At 46.4% G+C, this 12,500-nt stretch overlaps 1 protein-coding gene across 3 annotated transcripts in view; it reads left to right on the top strand.

The window, feature by feature from the left end:
* The window catches only part of chm (CHM Rab escort protein), a 19,865-nt gene that overhangs the window by 217 nt on the left and 7,148 nt on the right, over window positions 1-12,500 (top strand). For 2 of the 3 annotated variants that reach the window (XM_044370141.1, XM_044370139.1), the window contains exons 2-14: window positions 1,524-1,590; window positions 1,764-1,836; window positions 2,582-2,709; window positions 2,917-3,023; window positions 3,398-3,477; window positions 3,643-3,789; window positions 3,876-3,992; window positions 5,572-5,683; window positions 5,833-6,055; window positions 8,081-8,158; window positions 10,077-10,184; window positions 11,553-11,616; window positions 12,301-12,397. In XM_044370141.1, the coding sequence (XP_044226076.1) occupies window positions 1,524-1,590; window positions 1,764-1,836; window positions 2,582-2,709; window positions 2,917-3,023; window positions 3,398-3,477; window positions 3,643-3,789; window positions 3,876-3,992; window positions 5,572-5,683; window positions 5,833-6,055; window positions 8,081-8,158; window positions 10,077-10,184; window positions 11,553-11,616; window positions 12,301-12,397 (1,401 nt within the window). Of the gene's footprint in view, window positions 1-1,523; window positions 1,591-1,763; window positions 1,837-2,581; window positions 2,710-2,916; window positions 3,024-3,397; window positions 3,478-3,640; window positions 3,790-3,875; window positions 3,993-5,571; window positions 5,684-5,832; window positions 6,056-8,080; window positions 8,159-10,076; window positions 10,185-11,552; window positions 11,617-12,300; window positions 12,398-12,500 lie in introns of all 3 variants that reach the window. The other variant, XM_044370140.1, reaches the window with a different exon arrangement.

The raw sequence follows: 12,500 nt of genomic DNA, 5'->3' as shown, positions 1-12,500 counted from the left end.
AACCGGTGTGAACCGGAGGGAGGCTGCGGTTAGCCTGGGCGTTAGCTTCAGGCTAACGGACAATGCTTTTTCAAAGACGGCGGCTAGCAGCTAACGCGCATGCTAATCTGTTAGCTGATGGGAATATGAAACATCACAGCTGCTAGTGTTGATGTTAGCAGCGGAGCTAACGGCTAACTGTTTCATGTGTTCAGTCTGATGCTAACGTTAGCTCTCTGGCTGCTAACAGGCTAATGGGAGCGGTCATGTGATATTAGTATGATGCTAACAGCTGTTTATGATAGCCTAAAGGCTAACTGATGCTAACTGCACAAAGTGTGTGTGTGATGACGTGTAGAGCTGATGAGTCGCAAATGAGTCGGCAAATATTTTGATAATTAATAATTGTTTTGGTCACGTGTTGCGGACAAATGTGGATCTGCAACTGTTGTTTTATATATTCAATGATTTATTATTAGATATTTATTATTATAACATTCTTCTGACTCGTGTTTCAAGACGTAAACAAGTAAACAGTGGCTGCAGCTTCTATGACGTCAGACATTACAGGCTGAAACAGCAGCTGAGACTGAACAGACTGTTGTTATGATATAAATATAATATGAGACTGACGACGTTCAGCTGCTAAACTTGACCAACAAACTCTCCTCACCTCCTCGTCTCTTCTCTCTTCACCTCCTCGTCTCCTCGTCTCTTCTCTCCTTGTCTCTTCACCTCCTCGTCTCCTCTCTCCTCTCTCCTCGTCTCCTTGTCTCCTCCCTCCTCGTCTCCTCGTCCCCTCGTCTCCTCGTCTCCTCTCTCCTCGTCTCCTCTCTCCTCTCTCCTCTCTCCTCGTCTCCTCGTCTCCTTCCTCCTCGTCTCCTCGTCTCCTCGTCTCCTCCCTCCTCGTCTCCTCGTCTCCTCGTCCCCTCGTCTCCTCTCTCCTCTCTCCTCGTCTCCTCGTCTCCTCGTCCCTTTCGTCTCCTCTCTCCTCGTCTCCTCTCTCCTCGTCTCCTCGTCTCCTTGTCCCTTTCGTCTCCTCGTCTCCTCGTCTCCTCTCTCCTCGTCTCCTCGTCTCCTCGTCTCCTCCCTCCTCGTCTCCTCGTTTCCTCGTCTCCTCCCTCCTCGTCTCCTCGTCTCCTCGTCTCCTCCTCGTCTCCTCGTCTCCTCCTCGTCTCCTCGTCTCCTCGTCTCCTCGTCTCCTCTCTCCTCTCTCCTCGTCTCCTCTCTCCTGGTCTCGTGGTCTCCTGGTCTCGTGGAGGTGTGAGTAGGAGGTTGGAGGCTCCTCCATGATGGTGGAGGTGATGGGAGGACTGGTTCCAGTCTGATCATGTAATTTAATAACAAAAAGAAAAATATGTAAAAATGTCAGATTGATCTTCCAGTTTGTCATTATTGATCACTGAGAGAGTGAGAACAGATCAATCAGAGAGAAAGACAGTCATCCTCCTCTTCTCCTTCTCCAGATGATTGATGATTAATGATTGGTTGTTGATTGATGATTGATGATTGGTGATTGATTATTGGTTATTGATTGTGTTCAGGTCTTGCTGAGTCGGTGGTGGCAGCAGCTTGTTCCAGAGTTGGACAGAGAGTTCTTCACCTCGACAGGTCGGTCCTGATACTGATAATCAATAACACTCAAATACACCACTGCAGTTCATCACCTGACAGGTGCGTGTGTGTGTGTGTGCGTGTGTGTGCGTGCGTGCGTGCGTGCGTGTGTGTGTGTGTGTGCGTGTGTGTGTGCGTGCGTGCGTGCGTGCGTGTGTGTGCGTGTGTAGGAGGAGTTACTATGCAGGGAACTGGGCCAGCTTCACCTTTAACGGCCTGCTCACCTGGATACAACAACACCATGTGAGTACAACGCTGCGATCTGATTGGCTGCTGGAGTCTGCTCCATTCAGAGGATCAAAACAATCAATCAAAACGTGTTTCTAAAGGTTCAAATTCTGCTTTTATTCCGTTATTTCCTGTTCTGATGTCGGAGGTTAAACGAGGTCAAAGTTCAGAAACTGTTGTAGAAACGCTGCCTGCAAGACAAAACTCAGGGCTTCAACCTACTGACACTGGTGAAGGTTTTCTCTACCTTGGAGATGAGCTGATGTCAGTTGTGGCTAAGGCGGTTGCCAAGGTGGTTGCTAAGGCGGTTGCTAAGGTGTTTCCATGTGTTGTTCAGCTCCAACATGTACGGATGGATTTGAGAAGTTGACATTTGGAGTAAAGAAGGAGAAGAAGAAGTGAAATCCTGCTACTATAGTTTGTTTACGTAGCCTCCGGAGCCGGAGGAAGCTTCCTGAAAGCTGACCAATCAGAACAGAGTGGGCTCATCAGGAGGCGGGCCTTAAAGAGACAGGAGCTAAAACGGCCTGTTTCAGACAGAGGCTGAACTGAGGGGCTGCATAAAGGACCAGTAGAAGATCAATAAGGAGTTTTTATTCCAGTTGAACCTCAGAATATAAATATAGAGGCTGGAAAGACCTGAACCAGAACTGAGCCGTTACCTGGACCTGATGCTCGAATCTCTCATCAGGAAAACAGAAAGAATGAAAGAAAGTTCTGCGTAGTGTTTATATCTGTGTGTGTGTGTGTGTGTCGGTAGGAGGAGCCTCACCCGGAGGAGGAGGTCCAGGATTGGTCGAGCTTGTTGGAGGAAGGGGAGGAGCTGATCTGTCTGTCGAAGTCAGACTCCGCCTCCGTCAGTAACCTGCAGGTGTTCTGTTTCGCCAGGTAACGTCGGTCGTCTGATCACGTTCACCTGTCGGCATGTGATGTCATCGCTCACTGAGTAAACGTGAGGTCACGTGACGTTTCTGTCGTACCGATGTTTCCTGTTTGTTTGTTCTGCAGCTGCAGAGACGTCATGTGACCTCCTGAACCTGCTGTTTATCCTTCAGTGTTAAACTTAATTAATTCAGTTAATGATGTTGTTGTCAGTGAGGAAGATGAGGAGGAGGAAGCTCCAAACACCACAGAAGAAGAAAAGGGAGGAGGAGCCGATGAAGAGGAACATGTGAAAGAAACGTCAGAGGGAGAAACTGCAGGTTTGATTCTGATTAAATATAATTTATATTAGAATATTACATGAAACAAAGTGCTGCGTGAGGTGAAGACGAGTCAAAACTCTTCGTCCTCCTCAGAGTCGTAACTCGGTGACATCAAACACGCGGTGACATCATTCAGCATGACTCTGATGTCACCAGCAAACCTCCAGAAATCCACAGAAACGTGTTAAAAGTTTCCTTCAGGATCACAGTTGCCTCCATGTTCCACCGCAGACAGAAGCCGCTAACAGCTGGTTCACAGCGACGTCACTGATGACGTCATCTGTGACGTCATCAGTGATGTCAGCAGCACACAAAAGGCTTCACTTGTCTTAAATAATCCAACATCAGAAACAGTTTTTGTTTTATTCCAGATTCAAAAGAAGAAGAAACAAAAGAGAAGCGACAGGAAACAGCAGACAGACAGGAAGCAGCAGAAGAAGAAGAAGAAGAGGTGAGGAGTGAAGGATCAATAAAGGAGAAACTGATCAGGTTCTGATCAGTGTACGATTGATGGATTGTTGTTGACAGTTAACCTCGGCGTAATTTATCAAGCTGTGATATCAGAGGTGCATGATGGGTAACCTGGATGACAGACAGATGTTTCATCCAATCACAGGCAGCCCAGGTGGAGGGGGAGGAGCCTGATGCAGGTGAGTCACGCCCCTCTGCTGCTCCCAGCCAATCAGGGCCAACCAGGAAGAAGATCAGCTACGCTCAGCTGGTGAAGGAAGGACGCAGGTTTAACATCGACCTGGTTTCCAAGGTAACGTACAATCATGTTTATATGTAATATAATGTAATATATAACATGATATAATATAACATAATGTTCCTTCTTCTTCTCTCCAGCTGATGTATTCTCGCGGCTCATTGGTCGATCTGCTCATCAAATCAAATGTCAGTCGCTATGCAGAGTTCAAGAACGTCACCAGGATACTCACTTATCGCCACGGAAACGTGGAACAGGTGTGTTACACTCACTTAAACCTGTCTGTCTACCTGTCTGTCTCTCAGTGACCCGTCTGTCTACCTGTCTGTCTCACAGTGACCCGTCTGTCTACCTGTCTGTCTCACAGTGACCCGTCTGTCTCTCAGTGACCCGTCTGTCTACCTGTCTGTCTCACAGTGACCCGTCTGTCTACCTGTCTGTCTCTCAGTGACCCGTCTGTCTCACAGTGACCCGTCTGTCTACCTGTCTGTCTCACAGTGACCCGTCTGTCTCTCAGTGACCCGTCTGTCTACCTGTCTGTCTCACAGTGACCCGTCTGTCTACCTGTCTGTCTCACAGTGACCCGTCTGTCTCACAGTGACCCGTCTGTCTACCTGTCTGTCTCTCAGTGACCCGTCTGTCTCTCAGTGACCCGTCTGTCTCACAGTGACCCGTCTGTCTCTCAGTGACCCGTCTGTCTACCTGTCTGTCTCACAGTGACCCGTCTGTCTCTCAGTGACCCGTCTGTCTCACAGTGACCCGTCTGTCTCTCAGTGACCCGTCTGTCTACCTGTCTGTCTCACAGTGACCCGTCTGTCTCACAGTGACCTGTCTGTCTACCTGTCTGTCTCTCAGTGACCCGTCTGTCTCTCAGTGACCCGTCTGTCTACCTGTCTGTCTCTCAGTGACCCGTCTGTCTCTCAGTGACCCGTCTGTCTACCTGTCTGTCTCTCAGTGACCCGTCTGTCTCTCAGTGACCCGTCTGTCTACCTGTCTGTCTCTCAGTGACCCGTCTGTCTCTCAGTGACCCGTCTGTCTACCTGTCTGTCTCACAGTGACCCGTCTGTCTCTCAGTGACCTGTCTGTCTACCTGTCTGTCTCTCAGTGACCCGTCTGTCTCTCAGTGACCTGTCTGTCTACCTGTCTGTCTCTCAGTGACCCGTCTGTCTCTCAGTGACCTGTCTGTCTACCTGTATGTCTCTCAGTGACCCGTCTGTCTCTCAGTGACCTGTCTGTCTACCTGTCTGTCTCTCAGTGACCCGTCTGTCTCTCAGTGACCTGTCTGTCTACCTGTATGTCTCTCAGTGACCCGTCTGTCTCTCAGTGACCTGTCTGTCTACCTGTCTGTCTCTCAGTGACCCGTCTGTCTCTCAGTGACCTGTCTGTCTACCTGTATGTCTCTCAGTGACCCGTCTGTCTCACAGTGACCTGTCTGTCTACCTGTCTGTCTCTCAGTGACCCGTCTGTCTCTCAGTGACCTGTCTGTCTACCTGTCTGTCTCTCAGTGACCCGTCTGTCTCACAGTGACCCGTCTGTCTACTTGTCTGTCTCTCAGTGACCCGTCTGTCTCTCAGTGACCCGTCTGTCTACCTGTCTGTCTCACAGTGACCCGTCTGTCTCTCAGTGACCTGTCTGTCTACCTGTCTGTCTCTCAGTGACCCGTCTGTCTCTCAGTGACCTGTCTGTCTACCTGTCTGTCTCTCAGTGACCTGTCTGTCTCACAGTGACCTGTCTGTCTACCTGTCTGTCTCTCAGTGACCCGTCTGTCTCTCAGTGACCCGTCTGTCTACCTGTCTGTCTCTCAGTGACCCGTCTGTCTACCTGTCTGTCTCTCAGGTGCCCTGCAGCAGAGCCGATGTGTTCGCCAGTCGTCAGCTGACTGTGGTAGAAAAGAGGAAGTTGATGCGTTTCTTGACGTCTTGTGCGGAGGAGACAGAGGAGCAGCTGGGTGAGATGACATCACCTCATGACATCAGATGATCACCTCATGACATCATCATCACCTGTCAGAGGGGGCTTGTGCGCAGTAACGCACTCTAGCTCACCTTGCAGGGCATTGTGGGTAATGTAGTCCTGTATTTCCCCTCCTCCCTCTAGCCTACAACGGTCGGCCATATTTGGAGTTCCTGCATGACCAGCAGCTTGGTGACAACCTCCAGCACTTCCTGCTCCACTCCATCGCCATGGCAACAGAAGACACACCCACAGAGGTGGGCCTCGCCTCCACGCGTCACTTCCTGCGCTGCCTGGGTCGCTATGGCAACACGCCCTTCCTGTTTCCTGTCTACGGCCTTGGAGAGATACCCCAGTGTTTCTGTAGGTAAGGACCTGTCTGCCTCTCACTCTGTTGTCAGTACTGCAGCTGTAGTACTGCAGTATGATGTCAGTACTGCAGTATGTTGTAGTACTGCAGTATGTTGTAGTACTGCAGTAGTACTCCAGCTGTAGTACTGCAGTATGTTGTAGTACTGCAGTAGTACTCCAGCTGTAGTACTGCAGTATGTTGTAGTACTGCAGTATGTTGTAGTACTGCAGTAGTACTCCAGCTGTAGTACTGCAGTATGTTGTAGTACTGCAGTATGTTGTAGTACTGCAGTAGTACTCCAGCTGTAGTACTGCAGTATGTTGTAGTACTGCAGTATGTTGTAGTACTGCAGTAGTACTCCAGCTGTAGTACTGCAGTATGTTGTAGTACTGCAGTATGTTGTAGTACTGCAGTATGTTGTAGTACTGCAGTAGTACTCCAGCTGTAGTACTGCAGTATGTTGTCAGTACTGCAGTATGTTGTAGTACTGCAGTATGTTGTAGTACTGCGGTATCCGTGGAAACGCAGTACCATCAGGGTCTGCAGAGACAGATGGTTGGTCGTCGTGTTGACGGCTGCTGGCTCGTCAGAGCAGCTCATGAATATTAATGAGGGGGTGTCGCCCTGGGCTCATTTACATATTAGATGATGCTCAGCGGATATTACAGCTCAGCTGACACACGTGAGTCTGTCAGACTGTCAGCAGTAACCTGAACATAAATCTGTTTTCACTCAGAGTTTGGTCGTCGGACGTCGTCGTGTTTATCACAGATATCATCACTGTTACACGTCTCCTCAGCAAGTCATAATTTCACTGTTATAATTATATTATAATTAAACTCATTTTGATATCGTGTCTCATAATTTGTACCTAAAATATCAGATTTCACTGAGAAAGTCACAGTTTTGATTTATGTTGTAAATTTTAGTCAGCAGGTCATGATTGTGACATTAGTTAGTTAATTAGAAGTAATTTAAATATAATAAATAACTCTTAAAAGTTCATTACAGAGTTTCAACGTATCTGTTTTACTCTGAATCATAATTTATGAACTTTGTTTTTCTTTAAGCTTTGGTGAAGGTTCACACACACACACACACACACACACACACGCACACACACACACACAGAGTACTGTTCAGTTAATGCAATTAGTTCCTCTGTGTGTGTGTATATGTGTGTGTGTGTCTCTGTGTATGTGTGTGTGTGTGTGTGCGTGTGTGTGTGTATGTGTGTGTGTGTGTGTGTATGTGTGTGTGTGCGTGTGTGCGTGTGTGTAATTTGGCTCACCATCCTAAGATGCTTCAAAGAGATGAGAACACACACACACACTGTAATTAAGGTATGACGACAGATTGCTGCTCGTTATGTCTGAAGGTATGTTAACTCTTCAAGAAAAGGTCGACACACACACACACACACACACACACATATATACACACACACACACATACACACACACACAGACAACAGGAGAGGCTGTTTAATGTGAAAGAGACTTTGATTTATGAAGTGAGCCATAATTTGATTATGTTATTAATTAGAGGGGGGGAGGGGCAGACAGACCCAAAGACAGACCCTCTGTGATTGGCTGAGACACCCGTCAATCAAGGCAAGCGGGCCCTCAAACACCCTCCTCTTCAATATGTTTAACCCACACTGATGATCCAACATGGCCGAAAGTATGTGGACACCTGATCAGGCTGCACCTGAAGGACTAAAGTGTTAACGAGTTAAAGTGTTAACGAGTTAATGAGTTAACGAGTTAATGAGTTAATGAGTTAACGAGTTAATGAGTTAACGAGTTAATGAGTTAACGAGTTAATGAGTTAACGAGGTAAAGTGTTACTGAGTTAACAAGTTCATGAGTTAAAGTGTTAATCAGTTAATGAGTTAATAATCACGTTCCAGACAGGTTTTCATTTCATGTGAAACATCACACGGATCTTTTATTGTTGAACATTCATCAAGGTGACGACTGTTAACGTCTTATTATTCCTGCGTTCTGATTGGTTCACACCTGTCGTTGTGTGTTTCAGGATGTGTGCTGTGTTTGGAGGAATCTACTGTCTGAGACACTCAGTCCACTGTCTGCTGGTCGACACGGAAACCAACAGGTACACATGCTACTACTGTAGTACTACTACTACTGCAGTACTACTACTACTGCACTACTACTACTGCACTACTACTGCTCCTGCTACTGCACTACTACTACTGCAGTGAGCAGCAGCAGTAGTACTGCGGGCTTCGTCGTACTGAGCGTGCTCAGTAGAGAGGTTCTCCAGCTGACTTCCTGTCCTGAATGTTTGTGGACAGAACGGATCAAATACAGTTTCTAGTAGAAACAGAAACAGTCTGACTGACAGAAAGTGTTGCTATGATTTAGTTTTTAAAAGATAAAGACATTCAACAGACACGTGTGTGTGTGTGTGTGTGTGTGTGTGTGAGAGTGTGTGTGAGTGTGTGTGTGAGGGTGTGTGTGTGTGTGAGTGTGAGTGTGTGTGTGTGTGTGTGTGTGTGTGTGACCTTCCTGCATGTTAAGAGCAGTGATAGGAAGATAATTTATGATCAGTAAAATATTCAATTTATGGAGAGGAAATTAACATCATAATTTAACCTCTGATCCTCTTCATCACCACCACGTCCTCCTCCTCTTTCCTTCTCTCTCCTCCTCCTCCTCCTCCTCCTCCTCCTCTTTCCTTCTCTCTCCTCCTCCTCCTCCTCCTCCTCCTCCTCCTCCTCCTCCTCCTCTTCCTCTCTGACAGATGACTCTCACCTTGTCTTCACACCTCACTGCTCTCTCTCTCTCTCTCTCTGTCAGTGTCTCTTTATCATTATTTGCTGCCTTGTCAGCTGCCTGATTAGATGACTGATTGACTGACACACACACACACACACACACACACACACACACACACACACACACACACACACACACACACACACACACACACACACACACAGGTCACCCATAGAAGGTCGCATACACACTTAAAACAGACCTCATCTGTCAGACTGTGTCGTCATGGTGACGTTAGCCTGTTAGCCTGTTAGCTGCAGAGACAGTCTGAGCTGTGCTGGACTGAACAGAACATCAGAGTTAATTATTGATCAGAACAGTCAGACTGGAAGGAGACAGAGAGACGCTGTGACCATCAATCAATGAGTTGATTGGTCTATAAAATGTCAATAAATGATGAGAAACGTGGATCAAATGTCCACAAAGATCTTCAGTTGTGTTTACTGTAAGACTGGAAACACGACGACTAACGACTTCCTGTCTGAGCTTCATTAATGTCTCAACTCGTTTTGTTTCTACAGTCAGAAAAACACGAGAAGCTTCCTGAAGAAACTTCTTCCTGTGCTCGTCTTGTTCTCACATGTAACTGTGTTGTGGAGGCAGTTCGTCAGAGTGTGTGTGTGTGTGTGTGTGTGTGTGTGTGTGTGTGTCAGCATCATCTGTCTGTTATGTTTATGTGTGTGACCTTCTAGTCCTGCTGCCCCCCGAACTGTGTGTGTGTCAGTCAGAGGTTATAGATGAGCTTTTGTGCGCATCATTATTCCCGATAATAGGTTTCAGCAGCGCTTCTGTGTGTGTGTGTGTGTGTGTGTGTGTGTGTGTGTGTGTGTGTGTGTGTGTGTGATACCCTCAAAGGCTGCTGACTTAAAGATTTATTGTTTTTATATCAAAATTGCGATTTGAAAGAGACGTTTCCAAATCACCAGACTGAAATAATAAACTGTGAACGAGCTGCAGGAAGGAAGAATGGTGTGTGTGTGTGTGTCTGTGTGTGTGTGTATGTGTGTATATTTACATATATATATATATATATATATATATATAATATATAATATACTGTATATATGTGTCTATAAATATGTTTGACATGAAAGCAGCTTCAGTCTCTAAACTGATTATTTTTTTCGTTTCATTTGTTCTTTAGTATAAAGTCTGTTGTCACCATAGCAACCAGCAACTGTCTTAAATCTAACCAGTGACATCACTCCGTCTCCTCCCCCTCTCTCTGTAAGGTGTAAGGCGGTGATTGACAGCCGCGGACAGCGAATCAGCTGCAGCCATTTTGTGGTTGAGGATAGCTACGTGGTGGCGGAGCGGAAGAGGGTGGCCACACCCACCAGGTTAGGATCCACCAATCACAGCTCAGGACAGCTCCGAAACACTGTAGTTACACCCTAGCAACACCAAGAAACTACAAGCACCAAGAAACACTGTAGTTACGCCCTAGCAACCATCAAGAAACACTGTAGTTACACCCTAGCAACCACCAAGAAACACTGTAGTTACACCCTAGCAACACCAAGAAACTGCAAGCACCAAGAAACACTGTAGTTATGCCCTAGCAACCATTAAGAAACAGTGTAGTTACACCCTAGCAACCACCAAGAAACACTGTAGTTACACCCTAGCAACCACCAAGAAACTACAAGCACCGAGAAACACTGTAGTTATGCCCTAGCAACCACCAAGAAACACTGTAGTTATGCCCTAGCAACCAACAAGAAACACTGTAGTTATGCACTAGCAACCATTAAGAAACAGTGTAGTTACACCCTAGCAACCATCAAGAAACAGTGTAGTTATGCCCTAGCAACCATCAAGAAACAGTGTAGTTACATCCTAGCAACCAACAAGAAACAGTGTAGTTATGCCCTAGCAACCATCAAGAAACAGTGTAGTTACGCCCTAGCAACCATTAAGAAACACTGTAGTTACGCCCTAGCAACCATTAAGAAACACTGTAGTTACGCCCTAGCAACCATTAAGAAACACTGTAGTTACACCCTAGCAACCACCAAGAAACTACAAGCACCGAGAAACACTGTAGTTATGCCCTAGCAACCAACAAGAAACACTGTAGTTATGCACTAGCAACCATTAAGAAACAGTGTAGTTACACCCTAGCAACCATCAAGAAACAGTGTAGTTATGCCCTAGCAACCATCAAGAAACAGTGTAGTTACATCCTAGCAACCAACAAGAAACAGTGTAGTTATGCCCTAGCAACCATCAAGAAACAGTGTAGTTACGCCCTAGCAACCATCAAGAAACAGTGTAGTTATGCCCTAGCAACCATCAAGAAACAGTGTAGTTACATCCTAGCAACCAACAAGAAACAGTGTAGTTACATCCTAGCAACCATCAAGAAACAGTGTAGTTACATCCTAGCAACCATCAAGAAACAGTGTAGTTACATCCTAGCAACCAACAAGAAACAGTGTAGTTATGCCCTAGCAACCATCAAGAAACAGTGTAGTTACACCCTAGCAACCATCAAGAAACAGTGTAGTTATGCCCTAGCAACCATCAAGAAACAGTGTAGTTACATCCTAGCAACCAACAAGAAACAGTGTAGTTATGCCCTAGCAACCTTTAAGAAACAGTGTAGTTATGCCCTAGCAACCATTAAGAAACAGTGTAGTTCTCCTCAGGTGTTTGATTAAGACTGCAGTGACAGGAGGATGTCTCACCTGTCTGGTTGTCTCCAGGTGTATCTCCAGAGCTGTTGTGATAACTGACGGCTCCGTTCTGCCCGGCAACTCCGACCAACAGGTAAATCCTGCTGTAGTAATGATGATGTTTGTTGATACCAGCTCAGCACTTCCTGTTTGTTCCTCCCGATGAGGTTGTTGTGTTTTAAAGTTAAGCTCCGGAGGTCAGAGGTCACTGTGTCCTCCAGCCCCAGTGGATTGTGGGATTGATGTTAAAGAAAGAAAGAAAACTGAAGAAAAAGATCAGACAGAAAGTCACGAAAAGAGACGAATAGAGACAAAGAAATAAAGTCAATTACTGAAGAAAATCACACACACACACACGCACACACACTCACACACGCACACACACACACACACGCACACACACTCACACGCACACACACTCACACACGCACACACTCACACACACTCAGCTGAAGATCTATGAAACATCATAACTCTCTGACCAAACTTAATTCAATATTTCAATATTTAACTCACACCTAATTAGGAAGTTAGGTGTGTGTGTGTGTGTGTGTGTGTGTGTGTGTGTGTGTGTGAGTGTGTGTGTGTGTGTGTGTGTGTGTGTGTGTGTGTGTGTGTGTGTGTGTGTGTGTGTGTGTGTGTGTTAGCCTGCAGTGTTCAGTAATAAGATGAAACTAATCTGGTTTTTAACACTCTGTGGAGGTTTTTCATTAAAGACTTTTATTTTTTTTTTTTGTGTCTCTTTGGTTAAACGTTTGTCTGTCTGTCTGTCTGTCAGGTTTCCATGGTAACGGTCCCTCCAATAGAAGCAGGGTCTCCGGCGGTGAAGATGGTGGAGCTGTGTCCGTCCACGATGACCTGCATGCCGGGAACATGTGAGTGAAGACTGTGACCTGCTCCTCTTCATCGTATGTCAGAAACACTGTTACCATGACATCATCTCTCCTCTCAGATCGGCTTCAATCATCGATTCATCGA

Source organism: Thunnus albacares, chromosome 13 (genome assembly GCF_914725855.1).
Source record: "Thunnus albacares chromosome 13, fThuAlb1.1, whole genome shotgun sequence".
Lineage (NCBI taxonomy): Eukaryota > Metazoa > Chordata > Actinopteri > Scombriformes > Scombridae > Thunnus > Thunnus albacares.
Note: the sequence above shows the minus strand (reverse complement) of the source record. Positions and strands in the feature narration are given on the sequence as shown.